The sequence below is a fragment of the Takifugu rubripes genome, chromosome 6 (genome assembly GCF_901000725.2).
Source record: "Takifugu rubripes chromosome 6, fTakRub1.2, whole genome shotgun sequence".
Lineage (NCBI taxonomy): Eukaryota > Metazoa > Chordata > Actinopteri > Tetraodontiformes > Tetraodontidae > Takifugu > Takifugu rubripes.
Genome location: NC_042290.1, coordinates 1,370,602 through 1,386,145, shown reverse-complemented (window position 1 = coordinate 1,386,145; position 15,544 = coordinate 1,370,602). Strand labels below are relative to the sequence as shown.

The 15,544-nt window shown below is 46.0% G+C and overlaps 1 protein-coding gene across 1 annotated transcript; it reads left to right on the top strand.

Annotated features, from left to right (window-relative positions):
* The first annotated feature begins 11,068 nt into the window (after positions 1-11,068).
* LOC115246469 (dnaJ homolog subfamily C member 25-like) lies at positions 11,069-15,371 on the top strand. The gene is made up of 5 exons (XM_029837652.1): positions 11,069-11,466; positions 12,133-12,285; positions 12,384-12,754; positions 12,835-12,934; positions 14,300-15,371. The coding sequence occupies exons 1-5, from the start codon at positions 11,131-11,133 to the stop codon at positions 14,420-14,422; spliced, it is 1,083 nt and encodes a 360-aa protein (XP_029693512.1). The 5' UTR covers positions 11,069-11,130; the 3' UTR covers positions 14,423-15,371.
* The last annotated feature ends 173 nt before the right edge of the window (positions 15,372-15,544 follow it).

The following is a 15,544-nucleotide window of genomic DNA, read 5'->3' as shown; positions in this document are numbered from 1 at the left end:
CATGAAAGAGTTCCTGGCATCAAGGCACCAATGTAAAAACAAAATGTAAGTCCCCAGGTAAAGACATGATGTTCTGTTTATTTAATAACAAAACACCAATATTAAAATGTCTGAGACATTTTCTGGGTCCCATAGCAACAGCAGTAGCAGCTGCATATACAGGAGACACAGAGATGCCACGTGTAACCAATGAGCCTGAAAGTGTTGTGGGCCATTAAGCCATTGCAAGAGGGTGATGATCCTAGTGAAGCCTCTAGACCTCCTTGGCACTCAGCATGGCAAGAGTGTTTGCCTTAAATCCTTTCTGGCCTTTCACAACATGAAGGTATCAGCATTTCAACATGAAGACCCTTTTTGCCCTCCCCAAATCAAAATCAAATCAAATTTATTTGGTCCCATGACTCCATCTCCTTGTCTTTCCTCGTCAATTCTGGTGCTTATGACAGTTTCATTGACCAAGATCTAGTTAAGCAGGCCAGCATTCACACGGAGGTTCTGTCCGAGCCCAAAACCATTCAGGGTTTAAATTGGGGAGATCCTGGCCAAGGTTACTCATCGAACCAACCCCTTAACCCTCATTGTCTCCGGTAACCACAGTGTACGGATCCAACTCTTCCTTATTCCCTCGTCCTCTCTCTTCCCCTGGCGTCCTTGGGGCGTCCTGGTTAGCCCTCCTTAACCCTCAGCACGACTGGTCGGCCGGTAGGCTGGCTAGTTGGAGTGTCACATACCACACTAACTGTCTCCGCTCTGCCCTTTTCCGTAACTCCTGATCCATCCACAGTGGCAAGGAAAAACTCCCCTTTAACAGGAAGAAACTTTGAGCAGGACCAGGTTCCCGACCTCTCCCTGGTTCCTGCGGCATATCATGACCTAGGCGCAGTCTTTATCAAGCAGTGTGCATTCTCTCTGCCCCGTCATCGCCCTTATGACTGTGGCATTAACCTTCTCCCAGAAGCTTCACTCCCATCAAGTTGGCTGTACAACCTTTCCCGGCCAGAGCAGGAAGCGATGGAGAAATACATCGGGGAGCCCCTGGCAACCAGTCTGATCCGTCCTTCTTCCTCCCCCATGGGAGCAGGGTTCTTTTTTTGTCCAAAAGAAGGATGTCTCCCTTCGCTAGATAGATTATTGAGCCCTGAACGACATAACCTCCATAAATTACCCATTACCCCTCCTCAGTGCGGCTTTTGGTCCTTTCCACAAGGCGCCAATTTTTTCTTAGCTGGACCTTCGCAACGAATACCATCAGGTTCGAATCCGGGAGGGGGACAAGTGGAAGACTGCGTTTAACACCCCCTTGGGCCACTTCGAGTATCTGGTTATGCCTTTTGGACTCACCATTGCCCCTGCCGTGTTCCAGGCTCTCATCAACGATGTCCTGCGTAACATGTTAAACCAGTTCCTCTTCGTTTACCTCAACGATATCCTCATCTTCTCTGAGACGAAGGAGGAACATGTCCAGCATGTCCGCCTGGTCCTCCAGCACCTCTTGGAGAACAAGCTGTATGTCATGGTGGAGAAGTGTGACTTCCACAAATCATCAGCAACCTTCCAGGGATTCATTGTCAGGCAGGGACAGCTCTCACCTGATCCTGCCAAGGTGAGTGCAGTGGCAGAGTGGCCCACTCCGACTTCCCATAAACAGCTCCGGCGCTTCCTGGGGTTTACTAATTTCTATCGTCGTTTCATTTGAGGCTATAGCAAAGTGGTTTCCCCCCTCACCAGGCTCACCTCCATACTAAAGGCTTTTCAATGGTCCCACAAGGCTGAAACGGTGTTCAGTCGGCTGAAAGCCCTGTTTTCCTCTGTGCCTATCCTGTCCCATCCAGATCCCAGTTGGCAGTTTGTGGTGGAGGTCGATGCCTCAGACGTTGGAGTCAGCACGGTTCTTTCCCAATGGGATCCAGTGGATCAGAAGTTCCACCCTTGTGCCTTCTTCAGTTTCCGATTAACTCCGTCCGAGGTGAATTATGATGTCGGGAATAGGGAGCTGCTGGCAGTGGTTCTTGCCCTGCAGGAGTGGAGGCACTGGCTGGAGGGGTCGGCCCAGCCTTTTGTGTTGTGGACCAACCACAAAAACCTCTCATACCTCTGGAGCACAAAGAGGTTGAACTCCCGGCAGGCGCGATGGGCGTCTTTCTTTGCCATTTCAAATTCTCCCTCACTTACCATAATGTCAATCCAGATGCCTTGTCTCGTCAGTTTTCCCCAGACCCCTCCAGTTCAGAGCCGGGCCCCATCCTGCCCCCATCCTGCATTGTGGGAGCTGCCTCCTGGCAGGTGGAGGAGGGGGTCTGAGAAGCGCAGCAATCGACCCTGGATCCTGGGGGTGGCCCACCTAACCGACTCTTCATCCTGCGCTCTACCCGCTCAGACGTCCTGCAATGGGGCCATTCCTCCAAACTTACCTGTCACCCCAGGCTCTGAAGGACTCTGCACTTACTCAGGCAACGCCTCTGGTGGCCCTCCACGTCTTGAGATGCCAAGCCTTTCATCGCGGCCTGCCCAATTTGTGCGCGTGGAATATCCTCCCATCGAACCCCTGTTTGCCTCCTCAAACCGCTAGACATTCCCCATTTACTTTCCATGTTTCACAAGTCAAGCTGGTCTCAGACTCTGATCTGGTCCCTCCGTCCGAGCCCACGCCTCCCCCCCTGTGTTATTGATGGTGGCCCAGCCTACACTGCTCAGCATATCCTGGATGCCTGCCGACAGGGACAGGGTCTTCAGTCCCAGGTGGACTGGGAGGGGTATAGTCTGGAGGAGCGGCCGTGGATCCCCCGCCGGAATATTTTGGATAACAGTCTCTTGTGTGATTTTTACCGGGACCAGCCCGACAAGCCCAGTAGGGTGCCAGGAGGTGCCCATTGAGGGGTGTGTGGGGGGTTACTGTTAGGGTCCTGGATGTCGTTTGGTGTTTTGTTGGTTGTTCTCTATTTTGTCTCCAGGGGGCGTGGTGGAGCCATTGTCCAGCAGCTAGCGCTGATGACTTTGGGGATCTGGACAGTCCTCTCCTCAGGGCACTAAAGACATTTATTCTGCACAGAGTGGACAAGAAGACGTGGTACAGGAACTGTGTAAAGAAGCAAAACAGGAGGGGACTGTCCAACCAAAGTGCAAAAGTGCCTGTGTGCGGACTGACAGGATGGGAGGAGATGGAGCCCGTCACTGCTGGAGGGTGTTATACAAGCCACCCTTCCAGTGGAGAATCCTACACGGAGCTGTTTTCTCGACTGCTTTTATCTTTAAGATGAATCCTGCTGTGTCAAACCAGCGCCCATTCTGCTGCCAGTTTTTTTATATGAGACAGTTTTTTTAAATGTATAGTGAGTGTGAGAGACTCACGGTGTTTTTAATGCTTTAAGAGGTGCTTTTAATAGTTTTAGTGAAACATTTCTATAAAAATTGTATTTATGGAGCAGGATATAACAAAAGTCGTCAAAATATGTGGCAACTCCTGAATTTAGCTCCTGTGAAGCAATGATGGCGATTTACATTTCAAGAGGGAATAAAATAGAAGCCAAAATTGCGAAGCTGCTTTAGTGTGGGGCTGCGATTTCTGGTGCAGGCTGAGGTTAGAGTTTGCTTTTTATAGACTGATGAATGACCTCAGCCAATTCTGAAACTTGTGGTATACTTACTGTTACTGGAGACACTTTGCTTATTTCCTCCAGGAGTAATTGCATTACTGCTATTATTTATTTATTATTTTTAAAAGGAGTTTTTATCCTTTTGTAAATAAATTGTGAAATTATAAATTAAGTGTTTTTGTAAAAATCTAAATTCTCTTCTTCTTTTTATTATTATTATTGTTGTTATTGTTATGCACAGGAACCTCCAGGACAAGGTATCCATTAAGTTAATATCATTGAATGATTCATTTGAATCAGTCATCTGTTAAAAACATAAAGAATTTTATAGATAAATGAGTGCTCATTTTTTGCAGTATGTAATTATTTACAATTATTGCAAATAATATACACTAGAAGCTTTAGTTGGATCTACACCACAAAAAGCTTCATTGCACCCAGTATGAGATAGGAAGTGCTCCTCACCACAGCCAAAAGACCAGTCTGTCAAATGAGAGTCTCAGGTTTTTTGGAAGCCTCATTTTGGACAGGCCCCTGTGGACAGTGAAGTTATTATTCACGTCGGAGCCAACGACACCCGGCTTCGCCAGTCGGAGGTCACCAAAATTAACTTGGAGTCGGTGTCTAACTACGCAAAAACGATGTCGGACTCCGTAGCATTCTCTGGTCCCCTCCCCAATCTGGCCAGCGATGAGATGTTTAGCCGCATGTCGTCGCTTCGTCGCTGGCTGCCACGGTGGTGACCAACAATAACATATTTAACACTATAGAGGTAGTCTCTGTTCCACGGTTAAAAGTTCACCAAGCACAGAACAGGGGAGCGGTCAATCACCAAAATCTTATTAAAATTAATACTGAAGCACAAGTTGGAGAAACTAATATCACAATTAAGTGTGGACTGTTAAATATATGATCTCTTTTGTGTAAATCCCTGTTAGTACACGACCTGATAGCGGATCATCACATTGATTTATTTTGTCTTACTGAGACCTGGCTTCAGGAGGAGGAGTATGTGAGCTTAAATGAATCTACTCCTCCTACCCATCTTAATTATCATATTCCACGTGTTACTGGTCGAGGAGGGGGAGTGGCAGAAGTCTATCACTCCAAGTTATTAATTAATCCCAGACCAAAACATGGCTTCAGTTCATTTAAAAGCCTGACTCTTGGCATCACTCATCTGAACTGGAAGACAGAAAAGCCACTTCTGTTTGCAGTTGTATATCGGCCCCCTGCTGGTCCACATTCAGAGTTCCTGTCTGAGTTCTCTGATTTCTTATCTGACTTGGTCCTTAGAACGGACAAAGTCATTATCATTGGAGACTTTAATATCCATATGGACGTTATAAATGACAGCTTTAGAAATGGCTTCATTTCATTACTTGAGTCAGTTGGTTTCCTCCAGCAGATAAACCAACCAACTCATAGCTTTAACCACACCCTAGATCTAGTCCTGACTTATGGTGTTGAGGTAGAACATGTGTCAGTGTTCCCTCAGAGCCCAGTCCTGTCAGACCATTCTTTGATCACTTTTACATTTATGATTATGGATTCTTCTATGCTCAGAACACAGTCTTGCAGATGTCTTTCAGATAATGCTGTAGCTAAGTTTAAGGAAGTGATCCCTGTGCTGATCCCAGGACCACCGTGTGTTTCCCCAGGGATCAATCATTATAATCTTAGCCCTGGTGAGGTTGACGCTATTGCTGAAGGTGCAGCAACCTCACTGAGAATCACGCTTGATTCTGTTGCCCCCTTGAAAAAGAAAATAGTAAATCAGAGGAGGTGTGCCCCCTGGTATAATTCACATATCAGGACCCTCAAGCAGAAAGTGCGAAGACTGGAAAGGAAGTGGCATTCTTGTAAAATAGACAGCTATCATGTAGCCTGGAAAGACTGTCTATTAGTTTACAAAAAGGCCCTTCGCAAGGCCAGAACAGCTTATTTTTCTTCTATGATTGAGGAAAATAAGAGCAACCCCAGGTTTCTTTTCAGCACTGTGGCCAAATTAACTAAGAGTCACAGTGTTTTAGATCCACGTATCCCTTCTTCCCTTAGTGGTGAAGACTTCATGAGCTTCTTCACTGATAAAGTTCTAGCTATCAGAGAGAAAGCTAACCAGGCCATCCCAACAACTGGACCATCACCAGATGTGCCGACTGTGGGAACATGCAGGTTCTCCAACGAGCCCTTAAACTCCTTCAGCCCTATATATTTTTCTGAGGCGTCATCGCTAATTCAGAAATCCAAGACCACCACGTGTCTTTTAGATCCCATCCCAACACACCTGTTGAAGGATGTTCTACCACTGATAGGCAGTTCTATCCTGGACCAGATCAATGGTTCTTTAGTGTCAGGTTATGTACCCCGGTCCTACAAGGTGGCAGTGATTAAGCCGTTGCTTAAAAACCATCACTGGATCCTGATGTCTTAGCAAATTATAGGCCAATATCCAACCTTCCTTTTATCTCTAAAGTTCTAGAGAAGGTGGTGGTGACTCAGTTACTGGAGCACCTGCAGAGGAACAGCCTGTTTGAGATGTTTCAGTCAGGCTTTAGAGCTCACCACAGCACAGAAACAGCACTTCTTAAAGTCACTAATGATCTTCTCATAGCTTCCGATCATGGACTGGTCTCTATGCTGGTTCTGCTGGACCTCAGTGCTGCTTTTGATACAGTTGATCACAGCATCCTGTTACAGAGACTGGAACATGTGATTGGGATTAAAGGGACAGCACTAGACTGGTTTAGATCATACTTATCTGATAGATACCAGTTTGCTTATGTCCATGGTGTTCCCTCCTCATACAGTAGGGTTAGCCATGGAGTTCCTCAAGGTTCTGTACTCGGACCAATCCTCTTCACATTTTACATGCTTCCCTTAGGGAACATTATTCGGCAGCATGGGATACATTTTCATTGTTATGCTGATGACACTCAGCTCTATTTATCCATGAAACCAGAGGAGACAGAGAAGTTAGTGAAGCTCCAGACCTGTCTTAAAGACATAAAGTCCTGGATGTCTTCAAATTTCCTCCTCCTTAACCCAGGAAAAACTGAGGTCATGGTGTTTGGTCCTGAACCTCTCTGGGATAGATTAGATCACATGATCACTCTAGATGGTATCTCATTAACATCTAGTCTCTCTGTGAGGAATCTAGGAGTAACTTTTGATCAAAATCTCTCCTTCAACTCACACATTAAATTAGTCTCTAGAAGTGCTTTTTTTCACTTGAGGAACATCACAAAGATCAGGAAGCTGCTGACGCGGCATGATGCTGAAAAGTTAGTCCATGCATTTGTTACTTCCAGGCTGGACTACTGTAACTCTTTATTATCAGGGTGTCCAAACAACTCTTTAAGAAGCCTCCAGCTGATCCAAAATGCTGCAGCCAGAGTTCTGACAGGTATTGACAAAAGAGATCACATAACTCCTGTACTGGCGTCTCTTCATTGGCTGCCCGTTAAATTTAGAATAATTTTTAAAACCCTTCTTTTGACCGACCAGGTCCTCAGAGGCCTAGCTCCATCCTACCTGGAGGAGCTAGTGACACCTTACCAGCCCAATAGACCGCTCTCAGAATGCTGGTCTACTTGTGGTTCCCAGAGTTTCTAGGAGTAGAATGGAGGGCCGAGCTTTTAGCTACCAGGCCCCCCTGCTATGGAACCAGCTCCCTGTCCAGGTACGGGAGGCTGACTCCATCTCTACTTTTAAGATCAGACTTAAAACCTACCTCTTTGAAAAAGCTTATTGCTACTAATTCTGCAGTTCCAGTTACTATCATAGACAGACAAATTATCATACTTAGGGGGTCGTCTAATCGTTAGGTCACATCTTAGCTATGCTGCTATAGGCCAAGGCTGCCGGGGTCCAGAAACATGATCACCTGACAGGCCTCTGTCACTCCACTGGTTCAAGGTTTCCTCTCCTCTCCTCTCCTTTCCTCCTCCTCATCAAGCAGACTAATTATGCTGATTCTTGTGTAGTTTTTCTGCTTCTCTACCCCCCCCTTCTGTATTCATTTACAGGTATCGCCGCCTTCGGAGCTGCATGATGACCTCTGGCCCTGCTGACCTGCTGTACAGTATAAATTGTGTATTTTTGTATGTGTTTCTGTGCTCTGTGCCCGTCCTCTCCTCTCCCTCTCCCTCTCCCTCTCCCTCTCCTCTCCTCTCCTCTCCTCTCCTCTCCTCTCCTCTCCTCTCCTCTCCTCTCCTCTCCTCTCCTCTCCTCTCCTCTCCTCTCCTCTCCTCTCCTCTCCTCTCTCTCTACCCAGCCCCCCATCAGCAGGAGGGTCCCCCTACATGAGCCTGGTCCTGCTCAAGGTTTCTTCCTATTAAAGGGGAGTTTTTCCTTGCCACTTTTGCTTGTCTGGGGTCAGGCCCTGGGATTTTGGAAAGCGCCTTGAAACAATTTTGATTGTAAAAGATGCCATATAAATAAAGATTGATTTGATTTGATTTTGATTTGATTTTCAAGCCAAGACATGATGGCACATTCTCAAGTCATATTCCGCTGTAGTGAAAACATTTAATAAAGCAATTTTTCATCAAAAATGGATCCAGAGCTACTTTTCATCTTTGTAAATATTCTTTTACTGAGATTCTGTCGCCTGGTGAGGAGCAGACGATTCCAAAGAACAATTTTAAATGAGGGGCGGGGGGGATCAGTGAAGATTGATGGATTTTTTTTTTTACACATTTATGTTGTAATATTTGAAGATGATCATATTGGACCCCTACTGAAAAACATTTCTCATTTCCAAAAATTTCATTTATCAAACCACACAGTAGAAATTACGTTAAAAAATGTATCCCATCAGTAAAGGCTGATGGGATACATTTTCCGAGTTAGGGTGCTTGCTTACTTTTCGCAGTGCATTGTGGGATACATTTAGTGCACTACATAGGATACAGCGATGCTCACTAACATTTTGGACACTATTTTAAAATGCCATCCACACTATTGAGTGCACTATGTAGGGTATAGGGGGTGGTTTCAGAAACAGCCAAAGAGTGAGGGAGAGGTGTGCCCCAAGAGAGAGAGCCCTAACCCTAATCCCCCAATGTGTGTTGGCACTTTCAGTTTGTCTTACCGGACGCGAGAGTATTTCCACCGCCTCATGACTCTATATGACAATCACAGTGGCATGACCAAGCACGTGTAGCACGTGTAGTAGAACACCGAGACCACGCCTGTGAGGAGCAGTTTTATGCACAAGCCTCAGTGGATCTCATGACAGCTAAGATGTATTGGAATTCCACGCGCTGCGCTGTGTCTCTCTCTCTATGTAAACCTGAATGTGACCTGTTTGATGTTCTGTCTAGTGTACCCCATGTGTCACTAGCTAGAAGCCACAAAGATGAATGGAAAGACATCGGCCCATGGACACGGTTGTGTGAGGAAGCCACCGATTGGGAACAGACTCATGACCCAAAGGTGCTCTTCTCTCCATCTCTTCACGTGTACTCCACAGACTGGTCCACTGCTGTTCCAGCCACGCCAACAGTTCTCGTGATCCAGGAAAACACAATTCAGACTCTGGTCAGTCAACCCACCCCACACGAACCGGAGTTATCCACCGTTCCAGATTGTGTATGGGCTGCACACAAATACGATGTAGGTCTCATACGTAAATGTGAACCTCTGGTGGTGACCCCTAAGTCCACTCACCGACTAAGACGTGCCCAATACCCCCTCCGAAAGGAGGCCATTGAGGGCATACAGCCAGTTTTTGACTCCCTGCTGGCAGCAGGAGTGATTGTGCCTTGTCCAAACTCTTCTGTTAACTCTCCCATTCTTCCTGTGAAGAAGTACCGCCCACCGCCGGCGCCCGAGGAATGGAGGTTTGTTCAGGACTTAACTGCTGTTAACGCAGCAGTACAGTCCAGGGCTCCTCTGGTTCCTAATCTTTACACCATTCTATCCACCATTCCTTCCAATGCTACATGGTTCTCTGTCATAGAGCTCTCCAATGCCTTCTTCAGCGTTCCAGTTCACCCCGACTCCCAATACTGGTTTGCCTTTCAGTTCCGGGCAAGGGGCTACACATTCACTCGAATGCCACAAGGCTACTGTGAGTCACCAACCATTTACAATCAGTGTCTAAGTGACTCCCTGTCCTCTCTGACTTTACAGGACGGCTCCGCGCTGCTGCAGTACGTTGATGACTTATTGTTGTGCGCCCCGACCAGGACTCGATGTATCCAAGACACCGTGACTCTGCTCACTCACCTCGCAAAGGAGGGACACAAGGTCTCCAGAACAAAGATGCAATATGCACAGCAAATCGTAACATTCCTTGTTCACAAGAGAGAGAGAGAGCGCTGTCAAATAAACATATTTCAGCCATTCAGCATGCTCCCCAACCAACAACTGTGAAAGAACTGCTATCATTCATTGGCTTGTGCTCATATTGCAGGGCTTTTGTCCCAAACTTCTGGTAAAGCCCTTGAACGTCCTGTCACGCTCCCTCCCCGTCAGCCCCCGTCTCCTCACATTAAAATTATTCTAAATTTAATGGGCAGCCAATGAAGAGACGCCATTACAGGAGTTATGTGATCTCTTTTGTCAATACCTGTCAGAACTCTGGCGGCAGCATTTTGGATCAACCGGAGGCTTCTTAGAGAGTTGTTTGGACACCCTGATAATAAAGAATTACAATAGTCCAGCCTGGAAGTAACAAATGCATGGACTAACTTTTCAGCATCATGCCGCGTCAGTAGCTTCCTGATCTATGTGATGTTTCTCAAGTGAAAAAAGGCACTTCTAGAGACTGTTTTAATGTGTCAGTTGAAGGAGAGGTTTTGGTCAAAAGTTGAAGTCTTCACCACTAAGGGAAGAAGGGATACGTGGATCTAAAACACTGTGGTTAATTTGGTCACAGTGCTGAAAAGAAACCTTGGATTGTTCTTATTTTCCTCAATTAAAGAAGAAAAATAAGCTCTTCTAGCCTTACGGAGGGCCTTTTTGTCAACTAATAGACAGTCTTTCTACTACTGCTACTACTACTACTGCTACTGATAAAAATCATAATAATAATAATGGCACGTCATCAATAAGTTCGGAAATCAAAGATAATTTAATTAGGAGGATTTACTCCATTTCCAAAACTCAATTCCATAGTTTTATGTACCTCTAAGGGTTCTTTCTCTATTTATTTTACAAATAAGTGCACTGTAAATTCACGTGAAACCGTATATATTATTTTGGTCGATAAACATTTATTTTGTGGATCAAGATTTCCACATTTTCTGATCGACGTGAATGCGACACAGCTCCCCATAAGAACACTCTTCCAGTAATTGAATTATGAATGTCGTCTTTTGCACATTTAAATTTCATTAAAAGTTGTCATCTTTGAATTTCTGCACGTCTGTCGTTATTGAACACACAGTAAAATTATACAGAAGAAAGTACCAAAAAGGAAACACAAGCATCTGCACCATGCAGAGGATCTCAGCTGTCAGCGTGTCCTGATGACGACATCAGAGCGCGTCAGAACAGACGGCGCTCCGGAGTGGCGGCTTCGGTTGAGATGTCTTCTCGCACGGACCTACGCGGTGGTTCTGATCGTTGTCCGCAGATCGTGAAGCCTTGGTGGTTCGTCGCCCTTCTTGTTCTGTCCGTGTCCTATCTCCCGAGGGCCACAGCGCTGGTGGAAGGTCTGTACTGCGGCACTGAAGTCTGCTACGATGTGCTCGGCGTCACCAGAGAGGCCACCAAAGGGGAGATCGCCAGGGCTTACCGGCAGCTGGCACGCCGGTACCACCCTGACCGTTTCAGGCTGGAGGAGCCTAGTTTAGAGGGAGAGACCAAGGAATCTGCCCAGAAAAGGTTCCTGGTCATCGCGACTGCGTACGAGACGTTAAAGGTTGGTCAAAGTCTCTTTCAGTGACCGATGTCAAAAGCAGATTCCCCCAGTTAGCCTTAAACCCAGTTCATTCCATGTTCCTTGGGTCCAAAAGTCCTCATTTCATTATTGTAGAAGTCACGCACACTTGTTTTTTAATTTTTATTACTGTATTAGGCAATAAACCAGATTGTTGAGCTGTGCTGTTGTTATTTCCATACAATGTCCTGGTCCATCACTGGCCCGATGTCCACCATAGAAAGCATCGTGTACAAGTAAACTAAGAGAACAAAGAAAGATTAAAAATGCCATGTGAGTTTCCCTCAGTAGGATCATGACACCATACTGCTGCACCAGCTGTTCTGTGAACAGCACTTTCACCTATTTGACACAACCTGAAGTTATATTGTCATACGTTTGACTGGAAAATGGTAGCAACCATGCAGCTGTAATATATATTTAATGCCATGTTACATTCTGAAAGGTGTCTGCCTCTGCCAAATTCATTATTAATCTTGGGTGCATGTCCACTCACGCGCCTCCCATCTGAAATGCTAGTGTTTAAACTGAACAGATGTGGTGTGACGAGCTTGCTGCTTGGTGACTTTGTTACTTGTCAGGTGCCGCTGATGGCGCTTCCTTCAGCTGTTTGATGATGGGGTTTTATTTGCATGTGTTGGAGCGCAGGATGAGGACAGTAGACGGGACTACGACTACATGCTGGATCATCCCGAGGAATACTATCAACACTATTATGCCTACTACCGCCGGCGCCTAACCCCCAAAGTTGATGTCAGGGTTGTCATCCTGGTCACCATCTGTGCCATCTCAGTCTTCCAGGTCTGTCTGTCCGTCTGTGTAGATTTACTCGGTCCATCATTTTATGGTCAGTTGTGAAGCACCTGTCTCACAACTGCTGGTTCTCCACCTTTTTTCAGTATTACAGCTGGCACAGCAGCTATAACGAGGCCATCAACTACCTGGTGACGGTCCCAAAGTACCGAATCCAGGCCACAGAAATCGCCAGGCAGCAAGGTCTTCTCAACCGGCCCAAAGAGAAAGGCAAAAACCGGCGCTCCAAAGAGGAAATCCGTGAGCAGGAAGAGGAGGTGATCCGCGACATCATCAAACACAAGATTGATATCAAAGGAGGCTACCAGAAGCCCAACCTATCGGACATCCTTCTGTGTCAGATCGTGCTCTTCCCTTACTACCTGACAAACTACGTGGCCTGGTACGTCTCCTGGTTCTACCGCTTCACCATCTGCAGGGAAGAGTATGGAGATGAGGAGAAGCTCTACATCATCAGGTGAGACCCCTAAACGTCAGAGCTTTCCATCAGCCAGGTCAGTGTCAGGTGACCTCACAGCCGATTGTTTTGATCGTCAGGAGATACATGAAGATGTCCCAGTCTCAGTTCGACAGTCTGGATGAACCCCTCAGACACTCATTCCTGGAGAAACAGCTGTGGATCAAAGAAAACTATGAGGTTAGTTACCTTATTCTGTTCCTTCCTCTGTTTCAATTGTTACTTTTTACGTTCTTGTGAGACTAAATGAAAAGTGAAGAAAATCAACCGAATTCTTGGACGCTGTAACTCTCCAGTCCAGACTGAAAGTACCTCCTGGCACAAATCTTCAGTTCTGCTCAATTACTGGATAAATGAGTGTAAATATGTATGAATTGTAGCACTAAAACAGAACAGACATCTGGATCAATCCCTTCTATTTGCATGTAAGAGAGGTGTCTCTTCTCCTGTTTCTCTCCTTCCTTCCTTCCTTCCTTCCTTCCTTCCTTCCTTCCTTCCTTCCTTCCTTCCTTCCTTCCTTCCTCCTCAGCTCCAGTTTCAGCAATTTTCCTTTTAACATTTCCATCCAGTCTCTCACGTTCACTCGTCTCCAAGCAGCCAGACCCCAGAACGAACGATTCGGTTTGGACCCTGACAGTGAAATACTCTTCAGATGGGAAGGGGGGATAAAGAGCCCGATGAAGATGTCTACATTCACCTGGCTGCATCACCGTAAACCAGATGGTGTCAGACAAAATCAGCTTTGAGTCGTTTTTTGAGATTCTGCGAGTGATAAAAGAGCAGGATGAAAGAAAAGGTGTGACATTGGTTGGACCAGTGATGCTGTCTGGGTCAGAGCCTGAAGACACCACGGGAGGCCGAGTTGGAGGTCACATAGATGAACAGTTGGACTTGGGAGTGAAAGGAAGGGATAGATCAGGAATGAGAACATCAGAGGGACGGAGCTTGTTAGATGTTCTGGAGGTAAAGCCAGTGAGGTCAGACTGAGACGGGTTGGACGTGTCCCGAGGAGGGACAGAACATATTAGAAGGTACGAGGAGGCCAAGGATGGAACTGGCAGGCAGGAGGCCTGGAGGAAGGTCTAAGAGTGGATATGGATGAAGAGGGTGAGGACAGTGGGACAGTCTCTATGGCGACCTGATGGAAATGAAGAATGGAAAAATGTGAAACATTCTAAGCTACACATCACATAATATACAGTCCTGCCTGGACACTGAATTATTTCAATGTTACCACGGCAACACGATGAAGCTATTAAACCGGAGCTGCTCCATCTCTGAACGAACGATGATCAGCAGCAGCTTGGAAAGATTTTCTTTGTTCTTTAAGGGCATCGCCAGAAAATAAAAAAACTCTACCCCTTTATGAGCTTGGATAGATAAAAAGACACAAATGTCTGTTGACTGTTGTCTCTTTTATCGTTTACTTTGAACTTATACTGATAAATGAATCCTGCATCAGTTTTGAGTGAATCAGCCAGTGAGCTGAGCCGTGTTACTACGGAAACACCTCCCTGCTGACTCTTCCTGGGCTTTTCTTGTCAGGTGTACAGAAAGGAGCAAGAAGAGGAGATGAAGGCGAAGATGGCAACTGACTCGAGGATGAAGAGATACCGCCGTTGGATGAGGAACGAGGGCCCGGGCCGGCTGACCTTTGCTGACGACTGACAGCTCTCCCTCTCGCACGCTAGCACCTGCTAGCATGCACAAACGATGCAGGCTCTGCTGTGTGGAGACAAACCTGGACCAGAGTAAATACGGTTGGAGTTTATATGGTGGAGATATTTTCATAGCAGTCAAAAGGAATGAAAATATTCCATCTTTTTTTTTTTTTTTTTTACATCATGCTGTAAAAACGTCCTTTTCCTCTGATGTTTATTTTTCTGTACTGCTGTAATGAATGAGATTCTTTTATTGGGTCAACATAACTAGTGTGGCCCCAGCGTTCTGAACCGTTCTCACACTGTGAACCGGGTCAGTTAAGTGCAGAAATGCATTTGTCCTGGTCAGTTGGGGAAGAAAATGCTAATTTGAACTGTGCATACGTGTTTGGCCTGGAAGCAAACTGGGTTAGGGTGGAACAGGTTACCAGTCCTGGGTTTAACAGGACCAGACTGTCTATGAGAGCAGGGATGATGACAATCATAAACATGAGGTTTTAGTTGCTGGCCGTGGCTCCAGCTCCGAGCTCGTCGGGCCCGACACCAGGAGGGAGACAGGAGACGTGCACAACTCTCTTTATCTATGGAAAGCTACGGCTTCTTCACATTTCAGCTCAGCCTGACTGTCAGAACAGAATGTGAATAAAGTCTTAATGTCATCTGACATAAAGGAACCATTGATTTTCTCCACTGCATTTACTTCACAGTGGCAACATCTTCATTTCATTTGCTGTCATGACATTGTTTCTGTAGAAACTGTTTCCTGTACAGCTGGAGAGAAGCAGCAGACGCCAAACTCTCATGCCAGCATCAGTCGTTTACACCGGCGGAAGACGTGCATAATTTATTTTTTGCCTTTTGTCAGTTTCCTGATGCGGCATCATTAAATATACAGTAAATGCATTTGATACGAGCAGAGCCAACTACTTTTGGAATAAATACCTTTTATTACCGAATGTTTCTGAGGTCTGATCTTCAACATCAGCATCACTTCAGCTGCTCAGACCTGTGAGCTGCCCAGCGTCGACCCTCTGGACTTTCACCAAATTAGAAACGGTTTTTTCCTTTCTAGATATGGAACTGGTTTGTTTCGCTAATCTGGGTTCTAATGGGCTATTAATTTATTCAT

What these genes read in the sequence shown, in the direction of transcription:
- LOC115246469 (XM_029837652.1), top strand. Translation starts at nt 11,131, where the DNA reads ATGTCTTCTCGCACGGACCTACGCGGTGGTTCTGATCGTTGTCCGCAG. An exon ending in CTGCGTACGAGACGTTAAAG is followed by an intron (nt 11,467 to 12,132) that starts GTTGGTCAAAGT and finishes GTTGGAGCGCAG; the next exon opens with GATGAGGACAGTAGACGGGA. An exon ending in GGATCAAAGAAAACTATGAG is followed by an intron (nt 12,935 to 14,299) that starts GTTAGTTACCTT and finishes TTTTCTTGTCAG; the next exon opens with GTGTACAGAAAGGAGCAAGA.